Genomic DNA, 26,806 nt, shown 5'->3' with positions numbered 1-26,806 from the left:
GCGTGCCCATATCACTTTGGCCAAAGTATCTTGCCGTCATGCCAGACTTACACCATCACTTGCGCCCACCTGACCCGCCTCCAGCTTTTGCACAGCAAAACCACTGCCTTTCTTCAGAATCCCCGCCAGACTCTCCTCAAAGGTGGCTGGAGCAGAGCGCCTTCTCTGTACTCAAGGGAAGGGGTCATACATTTGTGGCCCCACCTCAGGTAAGCTTGTCGGCCCAGTTACCAGAACTGGGGAGGGTACCAATACCTCCTCATCGTCACGTGCAGCCTCACCATGTGGGTTGAATGCCTTTTTCAGCACCCCCGCGCGCAACCGTATTCGCCCACGGTCCTGCTCCTGAACCACCGCGTTCAGTCAGACCAACTCCCCATGTGGTCCTCACTCCCAGGAGAAGAGCAGCTTCTGCACCTGGAAGGGGAGGAAGCTTTTTCCCCAAGAGGGATAAGACTCAAACCAGTTGAGTCATAGGGATAGCTGCATGCCTCACCTCACTCTGTTGACATGCGCTTCCATCCTAAACTTTTCAAACAGTAATCAAACTACCTCAGAGCCGGTAGTAAAATTCCTTTCAGGATACCATTTTCACTGTTAGTTCCATTCTGCTCCTCAAGAACCCAGTTGCATGCTTTAGACTGTCAGGTGTCCCAGAAGCGCCAACCAGGTACTAGTAGCGAGAGATTTAATGCTCGAAGCATCGGTAGAGAAGGATTTCTTCGGTCAACAAACTCAAACCTTGGTGTAGACCCGTAAAGTCTACTACTAGTGTGTTTGTGCAATCTTCACAGGTACATCTGTTATCTTATGGCAGTGCAATTCCAAATTTATGTAGCTCATAGGGATGAGATGGGACTCAATTTTATTTGCCCCTCACAGCATCAGGAGACAGATGTATACAGACTAGAGTCTGCATTGAGTATTTGTTTTGACATTAAAGAACATACATACACCAGTCAGAGGGTACATGCACACAGTCATGTACATACACTGAGTGAACCCCAATTCTTTTCTGGAGTTGAACCTGTTAACCCCTAACTACTTCACTTTCTTTCCTATCTTCCTTCATTTTGTTTTGTTTCATTTATATTTTGGGTTAATGTCATATTGAAATAACTACAATGATTGTATAAAGGGATAATTCATTGCTTACCTATTGTGTTTTGTTTTAAAGCATTTGGCGTTTAGCTACGTTAGAATTTTGTCTTGCCCAGACAACTGCCTCATTTGTCTGCCCAGACACTGCTTAGCCTCAGTCAACATATGAACATTATGAACTTGTGAACTGCCTCTCATTCCCAAGAGAGGCATGGACTATGTTGATATCAGTTTAACCTTTTCTCCTATGATCTGTATGGTCCTTTGGTTTTGCTCCAAAGACCCGGGACCAACCCGCTCTTCAAGAGCAAAGGGGGACTGTTGGGGACCGAGAGTCTGGTTAAACCTGATTTTAACCAAAGGCCTCAGATTAAACTGACCGCTGGATAGAGGGGACACACATGAGCTCAGAGACAAAGGAATCTTGGCCTGCATGTAAACTCAAAGCGGGGGTTATTCACACCTCTATCGCGAAGTGCCAGCCAGAGGAACTCTTCACAACTGGCAGGAAGTCAAGAACTACACAACTGTAGTTTTTCACCCTGTCAAGAGTTTCCAGTCTTTCTATTGGTTCCAGCGGGACCATAAAAACAGCAGGGGTCCTGACCTATAAATAAGCCTGATCATCCAAAATCCCTCGTCTTCCATTTGCAACTCCGTTTGCTGGGGAGTCTTGTGGCCTTGTGCTGAAACTTTCACTTTCTGGAGAAAGTGGATTTTTATTCCAGTGGATCCTTGAAAAGGCGCGCCAGAGTTTTTTCATAACTGCAGTGAGAAGGAAACAAGCGTTTCTTCTCAAAGTCGACCAAACTTCCCACCTGCGCTGCCTGCTTTTTGGAGGGAGTTTCTCAGTTCTCTGGCGAGAGCCAAGAAGATTTGTGCCGTTCATTTCTGTGGAATCTATGGACGGGAATAAATGGACTGAACACCGTAAAAGGCGGGCGTCTGGGCAGAGATAAGTAGTGTGTTTATTAATGAGCAAAGAGTTAAGCTACTTGTTTGCCATTAATGTGATCTGATTTAATCATATACTGATCCATATGTGATTATTAATCTGTTCTGTGAATGTATAACTTGATCATTATACGTTTGATTCATGTTGTTGTTAAAGTAGCTGGGTTAAAACCGTGATTGCTATGTATGCTCCTCACTCCTTTCCGCGGAGTTTTAATTACTGTCGGCGAGACTGCATGAAAAATCATCTGTTAGCTACTGGAGTGGTTATAGTGGCGTTTTCCTCAGCAAAACCAAAAGTCTTAGAGTCTGTTCTAACTACCGTTAGCCCAGACCTGAGTGGCTGAGGGGAACTGGGTCATTATCGATAATTCAGATCAGAGTGCTTTTTTTTCTTCTTTCCTTCTTTTTGTTCTGCTCCTCTTACTAACACACACACACACACACACACACGGACCATCGGACACAAGCTAGCATTTAGCTCTCGAGCTAAGCTGCTAGTTTAACCACGTCCCGCGATATGCTTACGTTGGTATAGAGCTAACACACTAGCTACCATATCGGCTAAAGCGTGCGTGTCGCCTAGCAACCCCTGGGCTTCTTCAGCTCCTCCCGTTACGCAGCACCACTACCGCCCTCGTGAGGCTAAGTAGTTTTATTGCAGCTCACAGGGCAGCCAGTTTAGTTTTGAGTTAGGAATACATTTGTGACCGCAGCCCCTCCACTCAGCCCGGCTCACGCACACACACACACACACACACACACGCACACACACACACGCAGTGGACACACACACACACACACACACACACGGTTCGCGTGTCCATGTTGTTTGTTTTGCTTTGTTTTGGTTGTGATGTTATAAAAGTTATGGGTTTATTATTGAATATAGGTATTATTGTTTTAGCTTCTGGTGATAAAGGTGTAAGAGTTAATAAATCTTATTAATAACAAATGCGTTTAGCGGCGTTGTTTGTGCTAGTTTAGCGGCCAGCTGCTGAACAAGGTCCGTTGCTTTCAGGACTTCCCACCTTAACCTTCAATCCCAACTTTAAAAGTTTACCTGAAAATAGGGGCCAGGTTGATTGTGGTCCCTGACTAACGGTTGGTGCTTTGTTTTGATTGTTTGTCCGGTTGGTCAGGTTATTAATAGCTTCATATTCGCCGACTTTATTAATGTCAAAACTTATCTTTGATCGTGCCAATGATGAACCTGTAGCTTGCCCCTAAAGACCAACAACATCACGGTATTTTGCTCAACATTTTAAAAAGCATCCTGTGTTTACCGCATTGCCCGAAGCCCTCGCTATTAAATCCTATTTGAGTTGCTATATACACCTTTCAGAATTTTCACCGGGGGTATGGCTCCAATGACGTTTTTGTACATCTTGACATGTTACATATAAAATGTACCAGTCTCGTGGAGTCTTCACGCTAAACGCAACTGCAAGGGCTCTATTTTTAAAACTTTGAGAAGGCGCTTTAGCTTGATTCATTTTTGTGCTCTATTCTCAAAACCCTTAAAATATCGTGAATTTTCACCAGACTTGATGGAACTGCCAATTTTGCAGGAGTTTTGAATATGTTAAGCCCCTCAAAAAGAAAAATAATTCCTTCTCAGATCTCATTATAAGGCCTTCGGCCAGCTGCCTGCCCAGCCTTTAATACATCCTACAGTTTTCAATAGGGCCTTTCGCCGCTGTCGGCGCTGACCTAACACTTAAAGCTGCGAGCAGCGATGGATGGCCCTCGCTACTTCTCTGCGCGCATCGCCGGGTTCATTGGCGGACGCTGCTCCTTTGGCGCATCAAGGAATTTGGCTGCACCCGTGACACCGCTAAATCGGCCAACAATGAAAAAGGAACTCCCCCACCGACAACGACATACCTCGGGACACAAGACTCTATAACGTTCATTAGCTGTGAAGGGGCGCGGTAAAAGCATAGGGGCAGGTCAAACCATCACCAATTAAAAAAGGAAAGTATCTGCTGAGTTCAATGATACCACACAAGACTCTAACTTAGCCTCTCTAGCATCACCAGTCTCCGCCAACGGATACTTTGTAGACTGTGAAGGCCGCTGTAACCCTCGATAAAACTTCCACTCATTAGTGTTTTTATAACTTTAAAGCATTAAATCTTCAAAATAAACTAGCTATGCGTCACACCAATTGAAAGCTTTATGGCCTATCTTGCACCCAGCTCACTTACCTTTGTACACTGACGATGTATCATTCCTATTTTGCACCCAACGCACAGCAGACTTTTTCCCCTCCACAGACTCACGGCCGGTAAATTAGGGAATGCATTTGGGCCTCTCCCGCGGTTAGCTTAAAAGAGGAGGGTTGTGCAAAGCTATTGGTGCATTTTGCAAAGTTTCAGAAATACCACCACTGACCAGGAAAAACCTGGTCTGAAGTCAGTAGCCCATTATTCAGGATGCTATTTTAGGGCCGCGATGCTTGGCCATAATGTAGCCAGTGCACACACGCGATAAACTTCTCTCATCTAAACGGATGCAGCAGTTCACGCTTTTGCAAACCATACATACATTACAATGAAAAATATTACTGAAAAAATGCGCCTCAGGTGTTTGATAGGGTGAGGAGGCACTTAACAGTACAATCCCTCAAAAAAAGTCCCAGCAGCTTCTTTTGTGGCTTGTTGTGTTTTACACAACATTTCCATGAATCAATGGATGTGTTGATGACATAAATGAGGAAATATTAGGAGGAGTTAAGGAGACGGATGTTGAACTACGGCGGGATCTGGTCCGGGAGTAATGTGCAATGTGCCCTGATGGAGCGGGTGGATGGGAGATGGAGTGGGGAAGAGGAAGGGCACAACAGGAGCAGGTGGTACATTGGGAGGCTCCACGCCCATGGCTGCAGCTATCCCTCTCTCCAGACTTGAGGAGATGCCCGAGGTCACGTGCAACATTGCCACCCCGGTCAAGACAGGTATTTATTACTTCCCATCCCCGATACACCCCACTATCCCGCCAGGCAAGGGCGGCCAATAATAGCAATCAAAGGGAATTGAGATGACTTGATTGTTTATGCATGTTACTCCCAAAACCACACCTAGCTACTTCCAGACCAAACCCATTTTTAGATTTAAGCGCCGCGCGAAGAGTCATTTATCCCGCCGTATCATAGCAACAGCCGGTGATCCGCCACAAAGCTACTATGCTTTGCGCTAGGCTTCATACTTCATGCTTCAGATCGTTAATTTAAGCCCACATACAAAAGCATAGGATGATTTATAGTGTTACAACAACTGTTACAAAGTAACAGAAAATAAAACAATTCAGCCGTGAACTACGCAGATGGCGATAAGTGGCGAGAGTGCATGCATACCAGCTGTTGTCCCTCCCAGCAACAAAGTTGTATTTTGACCAAAACTTCTGATTTTCATAAATCCCCAAGAGTCCAAGGAAATGTAATATCCAAGCTTTATATTCCAAAAAGATCTCTTTCTCGCCTCACAATGTTGAAGTTTCTGGCCGAATCACAACGGAAAACATAAAAAAGTACTCGACATTTCAAACCTTGTTATCGCTGCTGCTTCTCTGCCCAGCTTGATACACTCATAGTGGTCATCGAAGTCCCTAAGCTCTAAGCTCGATATACAGCACACTCATTTGAGCCAATCCTTCAGGTTTGCCCTGATATCCAAGAAAGAGACAACGATACACCATAGGGACCACGTGAGAGATACCTGTAAACAGTTAGATAAATGCTACAAACTCTAACCTTTAGCCAATGACAGACAATGATTGATAGCAATACATGACATTTTAACCTGTGTTAGAGAAAGAATTGCTATCACAGAAATACCATATTCATATAGTTGCAGGTGTGAGGGGGGGTTTTGAGAAGGGTTTTATTATTTATTTATTGACTTTTCTTCAGACCTTTCAAATTGAAATAAGAAAAACGGACAGACATTTCTGTAGAAAAAATTTTATTAAATCAATTCTTGAGTCTTTTGCTTCCTGCTTTCTATAGTAAGCAGAGACATGTGGCTATGGCCTGGTATATCTGTATCTTACCAGATGTGTTTACAGCATTTTAGTTTAATCATTTTACAGATGTATGACTTGACGGAAATAAAACCTCCATTCTACCTCTGTAACTCTGTGTCAAAGTATGTGGGAGCTGGTACCACTTTTAATTTGGGTATGACGCTTAGACCAAAAAGCATGGAATTTCAGTCGATTTTGAAGAGGTTAGATGGGTCAGCATTAAAAAGGGGAGTGGCTTGAAGATAGGGTAGGGCCAAACCATCACCAATGAAGAAGGAAGTCTCTGCTGAGTTCAATGATACCACCATAAGCGGGTATACCTTGAACGGTTCAAATAAGTATGAAATGGGGCATGGCCTGAGAAAGTGGGCGTGGTTAAATATATAGGGGCTACCTCAGTATCACATGTTGACCACATAATATAAGTTTCCATGTAAATTAGGATGATGTTTGTCATACACGCGCGATTTCCTGTTGCCAGCGGGGCACTCATGACCAAAAGTCAATTTTGGCCTGTAGGTGTCCTCAGGCCTGGACCCTTGTCAATCCTGAGAAATTTTGTGCAGATACAACAACGTACACTCAAGTTACAACAACTTCTTTGTTCATCGCGAAAACACTCAAAATGGCGCGCCACGCCATCTACACACTGGGCTCGACTAAAAGTTTTTTTTAATAACTTTTCATCGTTAACCCTTAAAATAACCCTTAAAATATGTACATTTTCACCTCAGACTAATGATCACCCCCAAATGTGGTGAGTTTTTCAATATGTTAAGCCCTCAAAAGCCAATTCATTTGCAGAAAATAATAATAAGAATTCCTTCAGTTTTTAATAGGGCCTTTCCCGCTGTCGGCGCTTTAAAATATCACAAGGAAGAAACTCACCACTGATATACACAGAGGTCTCAGCATAAATCTGATGTTTGATTTCCCCCCTGTGTGGCTACACAGCTTATAGGTGCCGGTCTTGGTCACTTTAGTTTGAGGGTGATGTAGAAGCTGCCTCTCTTTCTGAGTCTTGTGTTACTTTAGCATGAAGGATGTTTCCAGCCCTGTTCACAGTAGCTCTACCTTCAGGTTTTGATTGCCATGAACTTCTCACACTGCAGCAGCGCCAGCATGCTGTTGCACTCAAGTATTGTAACAAATGGTTTTAAAGCGGCACCTGTGAACATAAAAACAGATAAACAGGATTATATAAGACAATCACAGCATTCAAATGTAATATTAGGATGTGTTTTTCATCCCTTCCCTACTTTAAGTGTTTAACAGTGTGAGCAAACACAGGAGAAACAGAAAAGCACAATTTAAGCCTTGATTACACATTTCAGCGTGGCAGACTTTAACTTTTCTAGTATGAGTCAGATTCTGGTTCTGCAATGTTTTTTATATTCTACAACAATATAAAAAGTTGTTATAATAAAAGTGAGGCCAATGCACAATTGTACTAAAAAATAAACCCCTTTAAATCAGTAAACATTTACACAGACGTAAGAGATGTTGGCATATAAAACCACTGTTTTAATCAACATGTATTCACCAGATCTTATCATGTTTTATATGTATTTTTAATATTATATAGTATAGCAAGTTATCACAACCTTCTCATTCAGTAGCAGCTTTTTTCATGACTATTTACATTAGATTCAAGATATCATCAAAATTAGTAATGAACACATATGGAATTATGTACTTAACAAAGTGTGGAAATAACTGAAAACATGTCTTGTACTTTTAGATTCCTTAAAGTAACCACCCTTTGCTTTTTGATAACCTGCAAACCCTTGGTGTTCTCTCTCAATGAGCTTCATGAGGTAGTCACCTGAAATGGTTTGCCCGCTTCACAGTGTGCTGTCAGGGGTCTATTAGGGAAGTTCCCTTTATTAATAAAAAGCAAAGGGTGGCTACTTTGAAGAATCTAAAAATATAAGACATGTTTTCAGTTATTTCACACTTTTTGTTGGCAATATAATTCCATATGTGTTCATTCATAGTTTTGATGCCTCTCAGTGAGAATCAACAATGTAAATAGTCATGAAAATAAAAAGGAAAACGCATTGAATGAGAAGGTGTGTCCAAACTTTGGCCTGTACTGTGTATCGGTCTCATTTCGCCAGGGAAGCTGGATTGCTTTTGTTGTTTATTGATATTTTTAAACTATAATGCTACATCTATCAACATTTATTTAGATGTTAACATGGTGTTCATTTCTTTATTTTAATAATATTATTACGGCTCTATTACCGTGAAATATTACAGGTAAATAAGACAGAACAGTAGACTACGATATGAGCCAAGCTGGACGATTCAAAGCCGGTATCCCACAATGCAGTGGATGCAGAGAATGGGACAGCGATCAGCGGTCTTTATCGACAATATCACTTCAATTTACATATATATATCATCAGTGTTTTTCACCAGCAACAACATCGCTCCAGAAATTATTTTGACATCTTTCACATCTGATGTGTCTTTAAGACACCATCTAAAAAGGCAAATCAAAACATATGTTAGAGTGCTTTGCGTGATATTATCACACTAAAACTGATTCCTACATAGACCTGACTGGTTTAGGTGGGTTATCGAAGTGTGCTTGAAACAAATTAGATTGTATATAGACTGCTAGAATTTAAGAAAAAAGACATAAAATCTTTAACTGATTAACAAAAGTACTCACCAACGCACAACAATAAGCTCAATATAGAATGTTTGAGGTGGCTGAAGATTTGAAAATCACAGGTGTAGACTCCACTGTCAGTCACCGTGTATTTCTGATGATTATATGGAGGCGCGCGGTTGTTTCAGTTCATCTGGAAAAATGAGACTCGAACCTGGAAAACAGTTTTTGTTATTATTGCTGCCTCCATTATAAAAGAACAAATCCTTCTGACAATCATATTTCTGAGCAACTGTCGCCAGTCAAACAGTTTTGAAGTAATGTTCTCCTTGGTGCTGAGAGAACAGGGTAAAGTAACATCACCCTTCATTCACTGTGATGAATTTTGGCTCTGCAAGATAAAAAAACCATGTATTAATCAGTATGTTTACATGCAGAGCTATCAATTAATAATTATTAAAAGCAGAAACAGTTTATACAGCAGTTTAGTTTGTAGTATAATTATTTTTGCACTCACCAACAACAATCTCAATGTAGAATTTTTGAGGTGGCTGAAGTTTTGGAAAATCACAGGTGTAGTTTCCACTGTCAGATATCTTTGTATTTCTGATGATTATGGAGGCGCGCTGCCGCGTTTCAGTTCATCTTGAAAATGAAAAAACTCGACCTTTGAACTCTTCACTCTGACCTGGACGCACCGTTGTTGTAATGAATGCCTGCATCATACATGAACACCCCCTCTGACCATCATCTTTCTGGAGCAACTTTCCTCCAGTCAAAGAGTTTAAACTCAGTGTTCTCCTGGTGCTGAGAGAACAGGGTAACATTACATCAGCTCCTCCTCTTCCACTGTGATGTTTTTCGGTCCTGGAAGACAAACATGTATTAATCAACATGCTTACATGCTGATTAATATATATATATATATTAGGGCTGTCAAAGATTAATTTTCTTTAATCCTGATTAATCACGAAGTTCTATAGTTAATCGGATTAATCGTGATATTTTATCACATGATTAAAATTCTATTATTTTGCATTTCAGAACAGTTTTTAAGTACATATTAACAATCAAAAGCAATTTTACCAGTGTATCTTGATTGGGAATCAAATGAATGCAAAGAAAGTTACTTTATGAACTTAATTAATTTTAAGATTTGTAATTATTTATTTACCGTAAAACAAAAGAAAAATGTGTGAATCTGTCATTATTGCACAATTTCTCCCAAGTACCTAACTAAAAACAAAAATCCCTATCCTTACTAGAGTCAATATAGTGTTTAGTAACTCCTAAATAATGTTGATTACTCACTGACATCCAGTGATCACCGGTTAATGAGCAGCTAATTTCTCCGCAACACAGCCCATCTCCACTCTTACCCGGGCGACAGAGAAACAGGCTGGATAGTCCGTACACTGTTGTTTCCACAACAACAAAAACACAGCAGTCTCTGAACTCGCTTGGGAGTTTCGTTGAAGTTGGATGTAGTCCAGTTTTTGTCTAATGAGCGGACACTTGCAAGCAGGATTGATGGAACAGGTGGGCAAGCAGCTAGCTTTCCACCTAGCTGGGTTATACTCCAGCCCCCGCTCGCTTTCACCGCTGAGGAGATACAGTGCCTTGCGAAAATATTCGCCCCCTTTGAACTTTTCGACCTTTGGCCACATTTCAGCCCCTCAAACATAAAGATATAAAACTGTAATTTTTGTGAAGAATCAACAACAAGTGGGACACAATCATGAAGTGGAACGAAATTTATTGGATATTTCAAACCTTTTAAACAAATAAAAACTGAAATATTGGGCGTGCAAAATTATTCAGCCCCCTTAAGTTAATACTTTGTAGCACCACCTTTTGCTGAGATTACAGCAGTAAGCGGCTTGGGGTATGTCTCTATCAGTTTTGCACATCGAGAGACTGGACATTTTTGCCCATTCCTCCTTGCAAAACAGCTCGAGCTCAGTGAGGTTGGATGGAGAGCGTTTGTGAACAGCAGTTTTCAGTTCTTTCCACAGATTCTCGATTGATTCAGGTCTGGACTTTGACTTGGCCATTCTAACACCTGGATATGTTTATTTGTGAACCATTCCATTGTAGATTTTGCTTTATGTTTTGGATCATTGTCTTGTTGGAAGACAAATCCCGCCCCAGTCCTCAGGTCTTTGCAGACTCCATCAGGTTATCTTCCAGAATGGTCCTGTATTTGGCTCCATCCATCTTCCCATCAATTTTAACCATCTTCCCTGTCCCTGCTGAAGAAAAGCAGGCCCAAACCATGATGCTGCCACCACAATGTTTGACAGTGGGGATGGTGTGTTCAGGGTGATGAGCTGTGTTGCTTTTTACGCCAAACATAACGTTTTGCATTGTTGCCAAAAAGTTCGATTTTGGTTTCATCTGACCACAGCACCTTCTTCCACATGTTTGGTGTGTCTCCCAGGTGGCTTTTGGCAAACTTTTAAACAACACTTTTAATGGATATCTTTAAGAAATGGCTTTCTTCTTGCCACTCTTCCATAAAGGCCAGATTTGTGCAGTATACTGACTGATTGTTGTCCTATGGACAGAGTCTCCCACCTCAGCTGTAGATCTCTGCAGTTCATCCAGAGTGATCATGGGCCTCTTGGCTGCATCTCTGATCAGTCTTCTCATTGTATGAGCTGAAAGTTTAGAGGGACGGCCGGGTCTTCGAGATTTGTAGTGGTCTGATAATCCTTCCATTTCAATATTATCGCTTGCACAGTGCTCCTTGGGATGTTTAAAGCTTGGGAAATCTTTTGTATCCAAATCCGGCTTTAAACTTCTCCACAACAGTATCTCGGACCTGCCTGGTGTGTTCCCTTGTTCTTCATGATGCCTCTGCGCTTTACACGGACCTCTGAGACTATCACAGAGCAGGTGCATTTATGGCGGAGACTTGATTACACACAGCTGATTCTATTTATCATCATTAGTCAATTTAGGTCAACATTGGATCATTCAGAGATCCTCACTGAACTTCTGGAGAGAGTTTGCTGCACTGAAAGTAAAGGGGCTGAATAATTTTGCACGCCCACTTTTTCAGTTTTTATTTGTTCAAAAAGTTTGAAATAGCCAATGAATTTCGTTCCACTTCATAATTGGGACCCACATTTGTTGTTGATTCTTCACAAAAATTACAGTTTTATATCTTTATGTTTGAGGCCTGAAATGTGGCAAAAGGTCAAACGTTCAAAGGGCGAATACTTTTCGGAAGGCACTGTATATATATATATATATATATGCAGATTGAAAAGCTGCAATTCTTGTTAAAGTTGGCATGATGTGCAACATTTATCTAGGGCTACTTTAAGGACACAAATGCACAAGCACAAGGTTTGATGAACCTAAGGTGGTGTTTTGCTTATTATTAAGATGTAGGCTACTCCGTTGAATGAAAGGTAGACTAATGTAGCCTTATAATCAGAGCCGCCCGAGGCATAAGCGAACTAAAGCGGCTGCTCGGGCCCCCTGGCCACTAAGGGCCGCCCCCCCACCGATGTTGTTTTTCCCTCTTAACATTCGCCCGACGGTCCCATCTGGGCCCGTAGTTCGAATGGGCCCAGCCCTCCCCGCGCATTTGCCATAGTGATACACAAACAACATGGCAGCGACCATTGACATATATGGCAGCGACAGCGGCTAACATTAGTTATTTTCTTAACTACTCGTTTCATTACTTACTTAACCGCAATATCCGCCAAAATGAACGGCAGCTCATTGTGCTCTGTACCCCGCTCAAAGTCACCTATTTTCGGATTACTGAAACACCGCCTGCACCATGGAGCCCCGGACCCGGTGTTGAAGAACTCTGATGCGGCTCAACACATCTACTAGCTAAAAGCCGCTGAACACGACGAGCTGTGACGGAGGTCTGTAGCGGCTTACAACAACTAGCAATCGCCACTCTGTAGCAACGCGAGGGCTCCTCTTCGACGTTTGTTTTCACCGCTAGTTACTACGAAGGAGCCTGCTACAGGTATGCTACACTCATGAGACCATGTCATGTTAATGTACGTTACTCAACAACAGGTGAAAACAGGAGCAAGGTTGCGCGACTAAAAGTTAAAATGAATTGAACTTTTACCGAGCAAGGAATTGAATTACCTGTATTGTGAAAACAGCTTTATCTCACGCATCCGTTTAGTGGTTGTTGAATACAAAACATAAATAGATAATTAAGAGCGGGACAGTTGAAACACTTTTTAATTAAACGTAATTTACAAGCGATCGTATCGCGACTAAAGCTTATATTTTGTCAATAGCAACCTACACCTGTCTTCTGTCAAATACAGTTGCATTTTCAGCTTGGAACCAAACCGTTCAGGAATTATTACAGCAACAGTGGGGGGTAGTAATGTTTCATGCGTCCCTCCTGGTCGGTACGCATGAAACAGCATAGGGGGACAGATGAAACAGTTTAAGCCATATAAACTTCCCACAACATCAGTATTTTACTACTATATCATGAAAGGTGTTATTTTAGATAGATTGTTGCTGGGCTATACGTCTTGGTGAATATCTGTTAACCACTAATTGCAGTCACCTTGAAGCGTGTATGATGCGGTTTTTAAAATATCATGCACTGTGGGTGATTCTGCCATTTTTATAGCTACAGTACGTTTTCTCATTTAAATCATGTTTCTATTGTGGAAAATGTCGTTTCACAGGTTTGTTTAATATATAGCATAATATAATTTTTCACTCTTTCACAGAGGGCGCCCCCCAATACAATGATAGGGAAAACACTCAAACCAATATTTACATAAAATTGGCATGAATAATCATAATGGTATACATGCCCTGAGTGTGTGTGTGGGTGTGTGTGAGATCTTGTCATTTGTCATCTGCAGATTAATTTTAAGTGTGTGTGTGTGTGTGTGTGTGGGGGGGGCGATTTAAATCATGAATCAGATTCTTTGTGAAAAAACAGGGATTTTTTGAGGCCATATCGCCCAGCCCTACTTCCTACTAACACAGAGTATGTCAGTATTGTTTGGCCCTGAAGCCCAAGTAGTTGTGTGTAGTCACTACCTTAATAAATCAAAAGCAAAAGGCTATGAAATCTCTGAACAAATGTAGGTATTGCCCTTCTCTAGCTGACCATCCCCAAAATGCACCAGAATACAGGAAATCACATCTACCAAATTCAAACTTTTCTGGGGGACCACCCCCAGACCCCCCCGTTTGCATCCACTTTGCACAAATAGAATAGGGGTGGATGGTCCTTATGCATCTCTGCCCCGGCGCGTGGACAGTAGTTCATAAACCTCACTGTATTAATACATAACCTCACTGTATTCATTTATAATGTAACATTATAGCGTGACATTTGTGTCAATAATCGTCAAGCACAGGGGCCCGGCGTGACGCCCGTGGGAGGGGGCCCCCCAATCAAATTCTGCTTAGGGCCCCAAAAGGCTCGGGCCGGCACTGCTTATAATAATAAAACGATGAGAACATCATCAATCAAGACTCAGATACCCGCCAAACCAAACTAATGCAATCATACAGTGTAGCATGCCTAACTACTACCTCAACATTCAACGTATAAGTGTTTGGGCCGCTGATCTAGGCCTACCACTTTTATGGGCGGTTCATGGCCGGAGCAAAAATGTAAAAAGTGTTGGCGGTCGCCCCAAAAGCACGTCGGCCCTGTTGGGACCACCAGTGGGGGGGTTAAACCTGATTTTAACCAAAAGGCCTCAGATTAAACTGACCTCTGGATACAAGACACACATGTGGCACATGTGCTCAGAGACAAAGAGCTCAGAGACAAAAGACAGGCCGGTGCTTCCAGCCCCAGCGTAGTGAGTTCACACCCCTATGCGAAAGTCCCAGATTGTAGTCTTCACACTTTCAAGAGTTTCGAGTCTTCCTATTGGTTCAGCGGGACCATAAACACAGCATGAGGTCTTAACCTATAAATAACCTGATCACCAAAAAATCCTTTGTCTTTCATTGCAACTTACGTTACTGAAAGGAGGCGCGCAAGCGCTTGTTCTAAACTTCTATTTTCTGGAGAAAGTGGATTTAATTTCGGTGGATCCTAGCTTTGCTAATTAAGCTGCAAACGCAACAAGGCTTTTTTTACCAAACGTCAAGACCAGTTTTATGATATCCCTCAAAATCACCAAAAACAGTAAGCCATTTTCTGAAGGGAAGTTTATTAAAGAGTGTTTGGTGGACTTTGCTGTGCTAATATGCCCAGAGTAAAAAGAGGCGTTTGAGAACGTGCTTTCCTTTACGTCTGATGTAGAATGTGCCACCTGACATAAAATTAATATTGAGCATAATTGAGTTGAGCCTATTGGTCTGGCCCTCCACAACAGTCCCTGTTTCTCATGTGGCCCCTTGGGAAAATGAATTCCCCACCCCTGTTAGGGTTAGATGGTTGCAGGTGGGTGAAAGAAATACATAATTTATGTGGAAAATATTCTCTAAACTGTAAACAGAGCTTATTGCTGCTGCGCCACTGTTTGCTTTTATGCACAAGGACAGCAGTTTAACTTCATTGATTATTTCAGAAGCTAAAAGTTGAGTTCTGTTTCCTTTGTCAAGTTCATAACTACAGTTTACAGTTTTGCTGCTGAAATGTCCTGAGAAGCAAAAGAATGAACTCTGTTGCTTGTGTGAGTAACATTATATCCTGGTACTGAACTCACAGGTATGCACTGGGCTAACAAGTTTATGGGGCTCTGTTTATATATGTTTCTGTCACCTTATCAGATGTAATCACAAATGTGGATTGTTTCCATGTCTCCTGCTCTTCTCTGGAAAGGTAACAAAGGGGTTGCAGGAATGAGTCGTCCTTAACATGTGTTCTGGTTTCAGAAAGATGAAGACAGCTGGGGAACAGTTAGATATAAAACAGGATGTCGGCTCTACAGGATGATTCTTTTCTCTGGTGACTATTATGTTTTCTCCAAATGATGTACAGATTTCTAGGCATTCTGTTATAAAATGGCTTAAACAACTGTGCAGATCTAACACCTGAAGTCACTCCTGGCCTTATACCAGAAAGACATTGTCCTATTCAAAAAAGTAGCCCTGAGGTACCTGGCGCACTGATGTTTGACTCCTGATTTCTCAGTGTGTTGCAACACCCATGTCTTGCAGGAAAAGAGTCCCTTCTGCCTTTTCGCACAAGGACAGCAGTCAGCAGCTTAACTTCATTGATTATTTCAGAAGCTAAAAGTTGAGTTCTGTTTCTGTTGTCAAGTTCATAACTACAGTTTACAGTTTTGCTGCTTAAATGTCCTACCATATCAGCTGCAGTAGCATTACTGAGCACATGGAAACATTTAGCCTACAGGTACTGAAAGCAGCCTCTCTCTCATTCAAATAAATCTTTAACAAAAACACTTAAAGGCCTACATCCCTACAATAGCCTACATCATTAAAAAAAACAGTAGCCTACAAAGACTGTAGAGGGGGTTTGAAAATAACGTATTTGTCCCTCCACCTGCCTCTCAAAAGTCGAGCCCTAAACTACTAAGTTAGTAGAATAATTCTTACTGTTTTCATCACAAAGTGTTTTTCGGGTCAAACACAGAAGACACAAACACAGCAGATCCAGAAGAAGCTCCATAGTTGTCCATTGAATCGTTGGATCAGTTACTGTATCAAAGTCAGAGTTGGTTTTGATTTATTCATCACATCTCTCTTATTCATCTCACCTGCTCTACAGGTGTCACACCCAAAGCCTTCACAATAAAAGCGCCCAAAACACACAATTATTGTCCCTGTCATTATTACAATTATGCCATTAGTAGTATAGTATTGAGTATAATTTTAATATCCCAAGCTTTATTATTGTCTTATGTGATACATGGTATTTCTTTTCTCCATCTTCTACTTTGTTGTATCATCTCACTCACTGTGTTTCTGTCTCAGGAAAGGACTTTGTTCATGTGGCTTGGGAAGTGGAAAAGTTGCATACAGTTACATTAACTACATTTTTTTAAACTGTCTAAAATAAACTGTTGCATCACAACAGTTTTCATGTATTCTGAATATAATCTGTGTTAAATATAAAACCAATGTTACATGCCTTCAAAATATCAAATATTTCTAAATCACAGTGACTTGTGTCTGCAGACAAAGGTTTTCCTAATTAGTCTTATTATATAATCTACATTATGAAATAAATGATTAAAATGCTTTACGATGAATCACTGAAACATCAGCCTAACTTCTCTTTAGTTAGAGCTAAATGAATCTGATATAACTGCTTAAACACAAAATAAATCTGATTATTTGAGACCTGAACATGAGCTCCAAGTTTTAATGGAGACGTGTGTTTGCTGAGCCAGTTTAAAAGGTGGAACACAATGCAGATTAAAGTTGATTTTAGGACAGCAGAGATGCCACATTGTTGGAAATGGAAGCTAAAACAATTTAATTTAAATAACAACTTACCCCTAATAAACAACAACCAGCATCTGCAGCAGTGTAGCTTGAAGCTGAAGTTCTCAAACTGGGGTCCAGGGACACCAAAATGTCCTTAGGGGGTGTTCAGGGGTCTCCTCCAAAATAAAAGCGCAATCTCACTGCAATACATTGAAGACTTGGCCCTGTTTACATCTTTTTAATAACCTTGAATTTAGACATATTTTATAAATATATATATACTACTCTGAAAAGAAGCGAGTATAGTAAACATCTCAAAAACCCGTTGGCATTACAGCTGTTATTATTTATCAGATGGGATCAGGAAGAATATGGGGGCTCGTATAGTCTAACAAATACATTTAAAAATTCACAACAGACCTCAAACCAGTAAGGTTACTGACAGCTGGCAAGGAGTTACATGGGGAGATGTAGCAGTAGCTCAACTAATATTAACTTCACGTATTTGTGTTTAGGAGCAAAATAACAACAGAATTATGATCACAAATTGGACTGAAGTAGACCTTCAATAAACAAACTACAATGAGCCGGATCCACAGGAAAAGCCTCCACCTACAGGAGTCAGCTGGAACACCTGAACACAACGGCTGGGACTGACAGTTTCTGAAAACTAGTTGGCAAGCTGACAGAAAAGATGAAATATATAACTGCTGGAAGTCTCTCCTAGCTCACACATGCAAACTACCAAAAACTGAAAAAAACAAAACAAAGGAAGAAACCGATTCCAGTAATACGCTGTGTCTTGACTTGCATGAAGAATTTTTCACTTTTATATGATTAATAAAGTTAAATAACTCAGGTCAGCTGAACACATTAGGAGCATGATGGGGGGTTAGAAGTTGAGCTCATTTCACAGGAAAATGTTGGAGACCACTACTCTAAATTAAACTCAGGGAGAGGGCTCACTCAGAATCTACTACAATCTAATAATACATAGTATCTGTTAGGGGTGGTACGGTTCATGAAAAAACATCCGAACCGCTTGGTTCACTAGTCTCGGTTCACTAGTCTCGGTTCACTAGTCTCGGTTCGGAGCGTGTGTGTGCTGCACGGTTCGTCAGTACACTGTTAATGGTCACTAACCTCTTACTGCCGTAGTGCCCACTTTCGACACCTATGTTAAAACACTTACAGGAAATGACCAGCAGGATGAGTTTGACGAACGCAACCCATGGCAGCTGATTGGTCTACATGTGGTACTGAGCCGCCCCTATACTTTAACCACATTCCTTCTTCATTGTTGATGGTTTGAACTGCCCCTATGCTTTGTCGCCACCCACTTTCATAAACGGTGAACCGTTTAAGGTAGAGTCTTATGTAAGGTATCAATGAACTCAGCAGAGTTCCTTCTTCATTGGTGACGGTTTGGCCCGCCCCTATGCTTACGCCATGCCCCCTTTCATAAATGGTGACCCGTTTAGGGTAGAGTCTTATGTGAGGTATCAATGAACTCAGCAGAGACATCCTTTTTATTGGTAAAGGTTTGGCCCACCCCTAAACGTTGGCCCCTTTCACAGCTAATGAACCGTATGATGTAGAGTCTTGTGTGAGGTATTGTTGAACTCAGCGGGGAGTTCCCTTTTCATTGGTGACGACTTGCGGTGTCTGAGTGCCATGCAAATGCACGGTAGCAAGGAGCGGTGTCTGCCCACCATCGCTGCATGCAGCTTTATTATTATTATTATTATTATTATTATTATTATTATTATTGTGAAATTAGTGTTCATAAACGAGTAATGTATGATCTTTCAACAATTTCAAGGGAATAATATAACAATTTATGGAAAATATTGTTAAAGCTTGTGTCATGTTGTGCCCCCCCACTGGTTGCGAATGGTTCCAATCCAAGGAAATATGCTGTGCAAAAACAAAACATAAGGACTCCGGAGAGTAAACTCCCCAGCTAGGTTAGTAACAAGTATTTCTGGGACATGGATGCACACAAATGGAAAAAAATGGAACACAATGCAAGATCACACCTGTTACACAAGCAACAGTTAAGACTCAGTTCCTTTCTAACATTTTGTTCTAAAATAAGGTCCCATGGTGGTCCACCAGAAGGGAAGGGACTTTGCCTCTCTTTTATGACCTATCTGGGGTCGCTGTCTTATCGAGGGGAGTGCAGGGTTAGGTGGGGTCATTGTAAAGCTCCCACCATCAGCATCATCATCATCATCATCATCATCATTAATCTTTAGTTTATTTAGTTCTCGGAGCTACAATTGAGGGCAAGCCCTCATTTTCAATGTAGCCAAGATTACGCAAAAATAATTTAAAGATGAATTAAAATTTAGAACAAAATCCACCAAGAGTGCAAAAAGTTACGAATACAGTGACTGGAATAGAAACAAGGACACTTATGTGAAATCAAATAAATAAAAAAAGAATAAAGATAAAATCAAGGACATTCAAATTACTAAAGACAATTACAACCAGAAACAGTACCATTTAATACCATTGATCTAAAACTGCCAAACATGTTTATCCAGCGTCTTTTTATCAGCTGAGAAGCAAAAGAATGAACTCTGTTGTTTGTGTGAGTAACATTACATCCTGGTACCAAACACACAGGTATGCACTGGGCTAACAGGTTTATGGGCTCTGTTTATGCATGTTTCTGTCAACCCATCAGATGTAATTACAAATGTGGATTGTTTTTGTGTCTCCTGCTTTTCTCTGGAAAGGTAACAAAGGGGTTGCAGCAACGAGTCGTCCTTAACGTGTGTTCTGGTTTCAGAATGATGAAGACAGCTGGGGAACAGCTTCTATCTAGTTAAAGCTCAGGAAAAATGTTGCATATTGTCTAAACAAATGTTGCCACACATTTACCCCCTCACCTACAGTAATAATTAAACAGAATCTAAAGTTGATCAAAAATCAACTCCATCAGCTCCCAAATCATGAGGAAAAAACTGACTGTTCAGTTCTTTAATGTCCCACTTCAGCTTTATGGAAATACTAAATCTCTGGCGTACCATTTAAAGATTGATCTGATGCCAACAGTCAGATCATTGGACAAATGTACAGATGAAACCATCTTAAATTAAGTGACAGGTACCATAAGATTTTCTTCTTCTTCCTGTTCCTTTTTTTCATTCATGCATGTTATGAATGAATGAATGAATAAATAAATAGATGTTAAATCCCCCTCCCAGCCAGAAGCCAGCCAGCTCCCAGCTGGTTGCCTTCCAATCTCCAGCCTACTTCCAGTCACCCCCTCCTCCTGTATCCTGACAGAGTGTGTGTAAATCCCACTGTAACCACATCCATTCATTCAGTTGAAGGGGTTTCACCATGGACAAGGAGTAGTGAGTGACCTAATCCACCATTTATTGTACATGAAATGAAGCTTTACTACACTGTAGCTATCCCCCAGAGACATGAAGCAAATCAAGTTCATTCCAAGTCAATGATGTCTATTATGCAGTAGTTATAGCCTACTGTAGTAATTGTTCTCTAGTCTCTCTAGTCTAGCTACTTTTTTAGTTAGTCTATTTAGTTATTGTAATTTAACCCTACATAAGGCCTACATTTGTTCATTTTACCTGTGCATGGTTTAAGGGTTGCTCATTTCAAAGGTTAGCTATGTAAACATGTTCCTATTGGCAATTTTACATACATTATAGTCAAATGAAATGATGAAATAAAAGGATGTTTTGATGCTTTGTCATCTTTACTATGCAACATTTAGGATGGAATGTTATTTGCATGTTACTCAATAAGAGTGTCCGTATCCTTTTATTTAGCTGACGGGCCAGTCGGTATGTGATCTGTTCTGCCTGCACAATCCGATATGCGCATGCGCATGAATACGCAGTAGAAAACGTGATGGTTTCCCTAAACTATTTGTATCACGCATGCGTTAAAACACTTGACGGCCAGACGGCTAAACTGGCAGCATATTTTTGTGGGCTACATTTGATGTTATTCATTATGCAGTTCACGGCGGGTCTGTTTTATAAAGATATTTAAATTAAAGGTCCAATATGTAATATTTGTACTGTAATAAATCCAAAAATGACACCAATGCCTCATCAGATATTAAGGAAACATGTTAAACTGAAATACTATCTTTTCTGACAACAATGCTAATTTCAGTATTTTTCTTTTTGAAATTTACATTCCGTGACGGAATTTATGTTTATGTTTTGATCTGTGTGTTGTTATCAACGGCCCAGTTTGACAGCCAGGCCGGGTTGCCAGATATACCTGTAAAAACGTAAACCCAGCGCGCTACAGCTGTAACTGTAGTACAGCCATGAAAGCAGCAAACAAACGAACAGGATCAACGGAGATAGATTCTACATGACATAAAAAAAAGAAAACTGTCATGTTTCTAACAGTTGCGTGACCAGAGACGAAACAACCCCTGGTAAATATTGGAGATGTATTTGAAAGATGGAGACAGCTTAGAGCCCAAAAGGACGCAGAATTGGCTTATTTTCTCCTGAACAGGTAAGCATTAGCTTCAGGCTAATTTATCACAGCTACTAGGGACGGGCATTTTTTGTCATTTCAACATTTGTGTACTCGCATTGAATTAAAAAGCTAGAGTAACCGAGTTGGTTACTCGCAAAAACAATTGAGACATAGCCAGTAAAGTGATCCCGACTGGTCCTGGCTAACGCCGCCTTGCTAACCCTGCTAGCTAACGTTACCGGAGAACCAGGAAAGCAACCCACGGCTGTTTACAGCGTTTAGCCTCGTCAGCGGCCGGACCCGACAACGGTGAGTTATTTTAAGCCACGAGAGGGGGGCTGTAAATCGGAAAGAGAGGACTGTGAGTTTGCAGTGTGTATAGCGATTGTTGCCGTAATTCTGAGCCAATGAAGTGTGTTCCGTCGGCAAGGTAGTGGTATATTTAGCGTTTCGTATTGTAATTCTAAGCCGAGAAAGTGTGCCTGACTCACGTGTTGAGAGGACGGTGAGGTTGTTGTGTTTTTAAACCGAAAAAGTGTGTCTGTCAGTTGGTTACAGAGCTCTGAATGAGCACGGGCTTTTATGACTGTCAATATAGCCAGCATCTACCGTTAGCTACTCCGCTGTGCTGTGGAGTAATGTCTGGCTATGTGAGAAAAGCGTCGTTGTGAATGCTGCGGTCTCAGCCTGGCAACCCCCGTGAACTTCGAGTCTGGGCAGGAGGGGGCGGGGGAGACGACTCTCCAGTATTTTGAATTGGTACTGCAGTAACTATTTTAACTGCTAGCTGCCAGTATTACACACAATATTACATATTGCACCTTTAAGTACTTATTGTCACTGATCCAAAACGCATATCTAGGTTAAAACGTCCGTGTACTACACCTTGGTGACATTGTTATTTTTGTGACATGTAGTGTGGGGATGTTGTGATGTTTTTAAATGTAGCTTACGCTATGCAATTGCTGCCAATCCAAAATAATAAAGGAGTTGTTACATGAACATACACCATTTTGGTTACATATGGAACGAATCTGAGTCTTTCTGTCACTGCAGACCTTCAGTTTCCTCCACACTCCCCTAAACAGGATTATCTTCTGTGAGGGAGGGAGTGGGAATTTAAGTTGGCTTCATCTGTAGTCATCATTCCTAAAAGTACAGAGTTTATAATACAGCCACTATAAGTTATATAGAGCAGTTATACTGGATCTTATTTCCTTGTGCCTGAGACAATAACACCCCTTTCCTGGGTGAAAGTCATGTGTTTTCCCCGGGATGTGAACGCCTCTCCACTGTTTGAAAGCCCTGTGTTTTAGGAGCCAAACATCCACCCAGACCTCCTCCCTACAGCAACAGTCATTGTGCTGCTGACAGTAATAAATACGTGGAATATATGTGAATTACAGTGCATTACTTTTCGTAGCTACAGTATATGAATGGTTAATGAGAGCAGCCTGCTGAGGTACACAGTAAAGGCCTAAAAACATATCTGTTAAAAGAATGCTTTCAAGTTCAACAATGTCCCACATTTTGTCATTTCACATGTAGCTTACTTGGAGCTCTGAAAACAAAAAAAACAAGTAGGTGATGAATGTTAGAGACAGGCTTTAGATTACATTTATCTCATTTATTAGCTTTTATCCAAAATGACTTACAAAAGTGCATTCAGCCACGTGAATACAACCCCAAAAAGTGCAAGAGTCAAGCAACTACAGTACATCAACTGAAAGTGCTACATTTAGATACAATAAAAACTTTTTTTTAAGTTGCTTTTATGTGACCCATGGCGTCTCCTGTTACTTCTTTCTACATTTCACTTTTCTTTCTCTAACCTTTATCTATGGCTTCCTGAGATAAATTTGTGATTTCTGATATTGGGCTAAATACATAAAATTGACTAAACTGCACGTGACCTGTCACCAGGTGGCAGTGTATAAAAAAATAACATTTACTGAATAAGGTCAAATGGCTCTTACAATATACAAAAATAATATAATAAGCATTTACTTTGTAATTTTCTTGTTTACATTAAAATAAATTTTTTGATAATCTCCTCGAGCATGTAGTTAAAAGTTATTGGTTTTAATATTGCATAAGAATAATCTTTCACAAAATTCATTACTGATCAATTACTTATATTTGTGCACTTTCATTTGCACAAATGAAATTGAAAGATTTTTGTGACAATATTTATGAACAGTATATTATGTCCGACTATACTTGTAACTTAAAGAAACTGACGATCTGACATTCACGCCCACCTCTGCACAGCTGGCCAATCACAGCATTCTATACCTTAATTTATTTATTTTACCTGTTTAAATTTTCTTCAATGAATGTTTTAACTGCTCTTTCATGTTTTATGTGAAGGACCTTAAATTGCCTTGTTGCTGAAATGTGCTATGTAAATAAAGCTGCCGATTGCCACTATAGAAATAGAAGGTTAGGCTAGGGTTAGCACTATTGGAAACTTACTTGTATTACTTCTTTTTGTTATTTCTATTTTCATGTAAAAGAAAAACAACTGCAAGAACAGCAAGAGTTCCAGCTCCATATAGGTGCATATAGGTCCATATGCTCGTGTTGTTGTCTGAAACACATCACAAAAAGTTTAGTTTAGTAAGTTCATTTTAAAAAAGTTAAAAAAATAAAATAAAACAATGTAAATGTACACTCAGACTGTAACTACATATGTTCAGTAGATTGGTTATAGACTATTAACTCATTCTCATGAATGGGTTCGTATGATATTGTACAGAGACTTATGCACAACAACTCGTATAATATCCTATGAAATCATGCGACCGCCAGCCGGTCATGTGATGCTGTGTACAGAGCTCTGTGAGTCGGTCCTTTCAGCAGCCGTGGGTGTCTAGTTGAGTTTATCTGACAAAAAGTGAACGTCATGCAGCGACGACAATTAAGTTTAGACACCAAAACGACTAGTTGAGTTTAAAAAAAGATCATGGTTTGGAATCAAACACTCCCAGAACACATGTTTCCTGGGTGTAAATCTTTTGCTTTCCCCAGGAAGAGAACTCCGCTCCCTGCTTGAAAGTCCTGTGTTTTACAGCAGCAGTCACTGTGGTGCTGACAGTAGCCTAATAAATACGTGGAATACATACAGATTACAGAGCTTTACTTTTTGCAGCAATATGTCTACAAATGGTTGATGAGAACAGCCTAAGACTAAACATAAAGAACAGTTCAATGTGCTGCTAAAACACATGAACAACTCAAGGAGGAATCTTACCAATAATAGCCACATAAATCTCAGCAGGAGTCCTCCGGTTGGTTTCCTCCTGTGTGACGACACAGCGACAGCAGCCGGTCTTGGTCACAGTAGTCTGGAGGGTGATGTGGTATCTGTCTCCTCTTTCAGAGACCTGCGGGTCTTCAGCAGGAAGTTTGTTTCCATCTCTGTCCTGCCACTCTACTCTAGGTTTGGGAGCAGCACCTCGAACCTCACACTGCAGCAACACTCCATCATCTGTGGCATCAATAATGTTAATATCTGGCTCTGGAGCAACTGTGAACACAGGATAAACAATGACTACAGAATCATTACATTTAGGCTAATTTTCTTTAGAACTGTTGAATGAAAGCTCTCACCAACAACAAGCTTAAGGTGGAACATTTGATGAAGACGTGGGAAATGACAGGTGTAGTCTCCACTGTCAGCCTCCTTCATATTTCTGATGATTATGGAGGCGTTGCCATGTTTCAGTTCATCTTCAAAATGTGAGACTCGACCTTTGAACTGCTCACTCTGACCTGGACGACCGTTATTGTAATGAAAGCCTTTTTCATACATGAACACCTCCTTCAGACCATCATCTTTCTGAGCAACTTTCCTCCAGTCAAACACTTTTGACTCAACGTTCTCCTTGGTGCTGAGAGAACATGGTAACACAACATCTGTCCCTTCTTTCACTATGATATATTTTGGCTCTGGAAGATAAAAACATATGTATTAATCCGTATGTTTATCTGCAGATTAATTCATTATTAGTGCAGAAATAAAAACATTTGAACACGTCACCAGAATCATTCTACCAGACCAGTTAAAAAAAGTAATTTGTAGTCTAACTTATAAGATTTATTAACTGCATTTTAAAATTGTAGTTTATTATGTAATTTACACAATTATTCATAAGACCAGTAATACAGTAGTATCCAAAATTAGTGCACATAGCCATGCAAGCAACGAAACACAGCCAAGAAACACTGATTATAGCCTCTTTTTTATATATGCAAACATGCAGAGCAGCAATAAGACAAAACAACAATCATGATCGAGAAGAACAATCCGATCAATAACCTGTGCAGAGAAGGGTTACATGTGTTGTTGACGCTAACAATTAGTAGATTAGTCACTACTGCTGATGATTCAGCTAATTACTAGTGACTGGCCCTGTCTGACTGTCTGAAGCAAGATAATGAAAACTAATCTAGGCTACAAAGTTAGTCATTCTTACCGTTTTCATCACAAAGTCTTTTCCCGGTCAAACACAGAAGACACAAACACAGCAGATCCAGAAGTAGCTCCATAGTTGTTGTTTAATCAGGTTATAGGAACAAAGATGGAGTTGCTCTGACTAATAACAGCACACAGTTTTATTACAGATGTAATCACTCCTCAGCTCAGCTCAGCTCCTTTCTGCCCATAGACTATTATATAACAGTCTATGTGTCCGCTCCAGCAGCATCTAGAAGAGGCGGCGCTCTGTGATGTGTTCCTAGAGTTACAGAAGTCTTATCATTGGTCCTGTGTCTTGTTGTGTTTAGGTGTTCTTTCATGTCCTTGTCTCTGCATCATTTTAATAGGTTATGAAGGACAAAGATTTAATTCCAGAATATGAATTAAGTTCAGTATGTATAGGTCTCCGTATCCCTTTGAGGTCTGTGTCCCCCACCCTGAACCAAGCCTATATATAATTTTTCATTTAAATGGAAGATTAAAAAGACGTAAACAGCATGTTCCAAAGTGTTGTCTAAGTGTTTCAGTTTTGGGGGGGTTGTAAAATGTTAGGAAAATTTACCAAATAATCTCTGGAATCTACTTCAAAAAAATCTTACTTGCGCAAGCAGAGTCAGTTTACAGCACTCAGTGTAAGCACAGAAACATGACTGACTAGTGATCTCAACAGAAGCTCTTTTAAGAAGCAGGGAGTCAAGTTAGTCATACATTTCACATAATCAGTAACTTTCTTCTTCATCTCTGGTCAAGCTCGACATTTCCTCCACATTATGCGC

General features: G+C 40.6%; 1 protein-coding gene across 1 annotated transcript; it reads right to left on the bottom strand.

Moving 5' to 3' along the window:
* Positions 1-7,157: 7,157 nt before the first annotated feature.
* On the bottom strand, positions 7,158-26,203 carry LOC120557118 (V-set domain-containing T-cell activation inhibitor 1-like). Its single transcript, XM_039797151.1, has 4 exons — positions 26,029-26,203; positions 25,244-25,501; positions 9,219-9,305; positions 7,158-7,249 (listed from the first exon to the last, which is right to left on the bottom strand). Exons 1-4 carry the CDS (start codon positions 26,099-26,101, stop codon positions 7,158-7,160), a joined length of 510 nt encoding a protein of 169 aa, XP_039653085.1. The 5' UTR covers positions 26,102-26,203.
* Between the last annotated feature and the right edge of the window lie 603 nt (positions 26,204-26,806).

Source organism: Perca fluviatilis, chromosome 4 (assembly GCF_010015445.1).
Source record: "Perca fluviatilis chromosome 4, GENO_Pfluv_1.0, whole genome shotgun sequence".
NCBI lineage: Eukaryota > Metazoa > Chordata > Actinopteri > Perciformes > Percidae > Perca > Perca fluviatilis.
The sequence above is the reverse complement of the archived record's forward strand: the minus strand, read 5'-3'. Positions and strand labels throughout refer to the sequence as shown.

Bases quoted from the DNA above. Each gene is read 5' to 3' on its own strand.
- LOC120557118 (XM_039797151.1), bottom strand. From the start codon at position 26,101: ATGGAGCTACTTCTGGATCTGCTGTGTTTGTGTCTTCTGTGTTTGACC. The intron at 25,502-26,028 runs GTAAGAATGACT...TTTATCTTCCAG, and splicing joins AAGACTTTGTGATGAAAACG to AGCCAAAATATATCATAGTG. The intron at 9,306-25,243 runs ATATGAAGGAGG...TAATCATCAGAA, and splicing joins CGCCTCCATAATCATCAGAA to ATACAAAGATATCTGACAGT.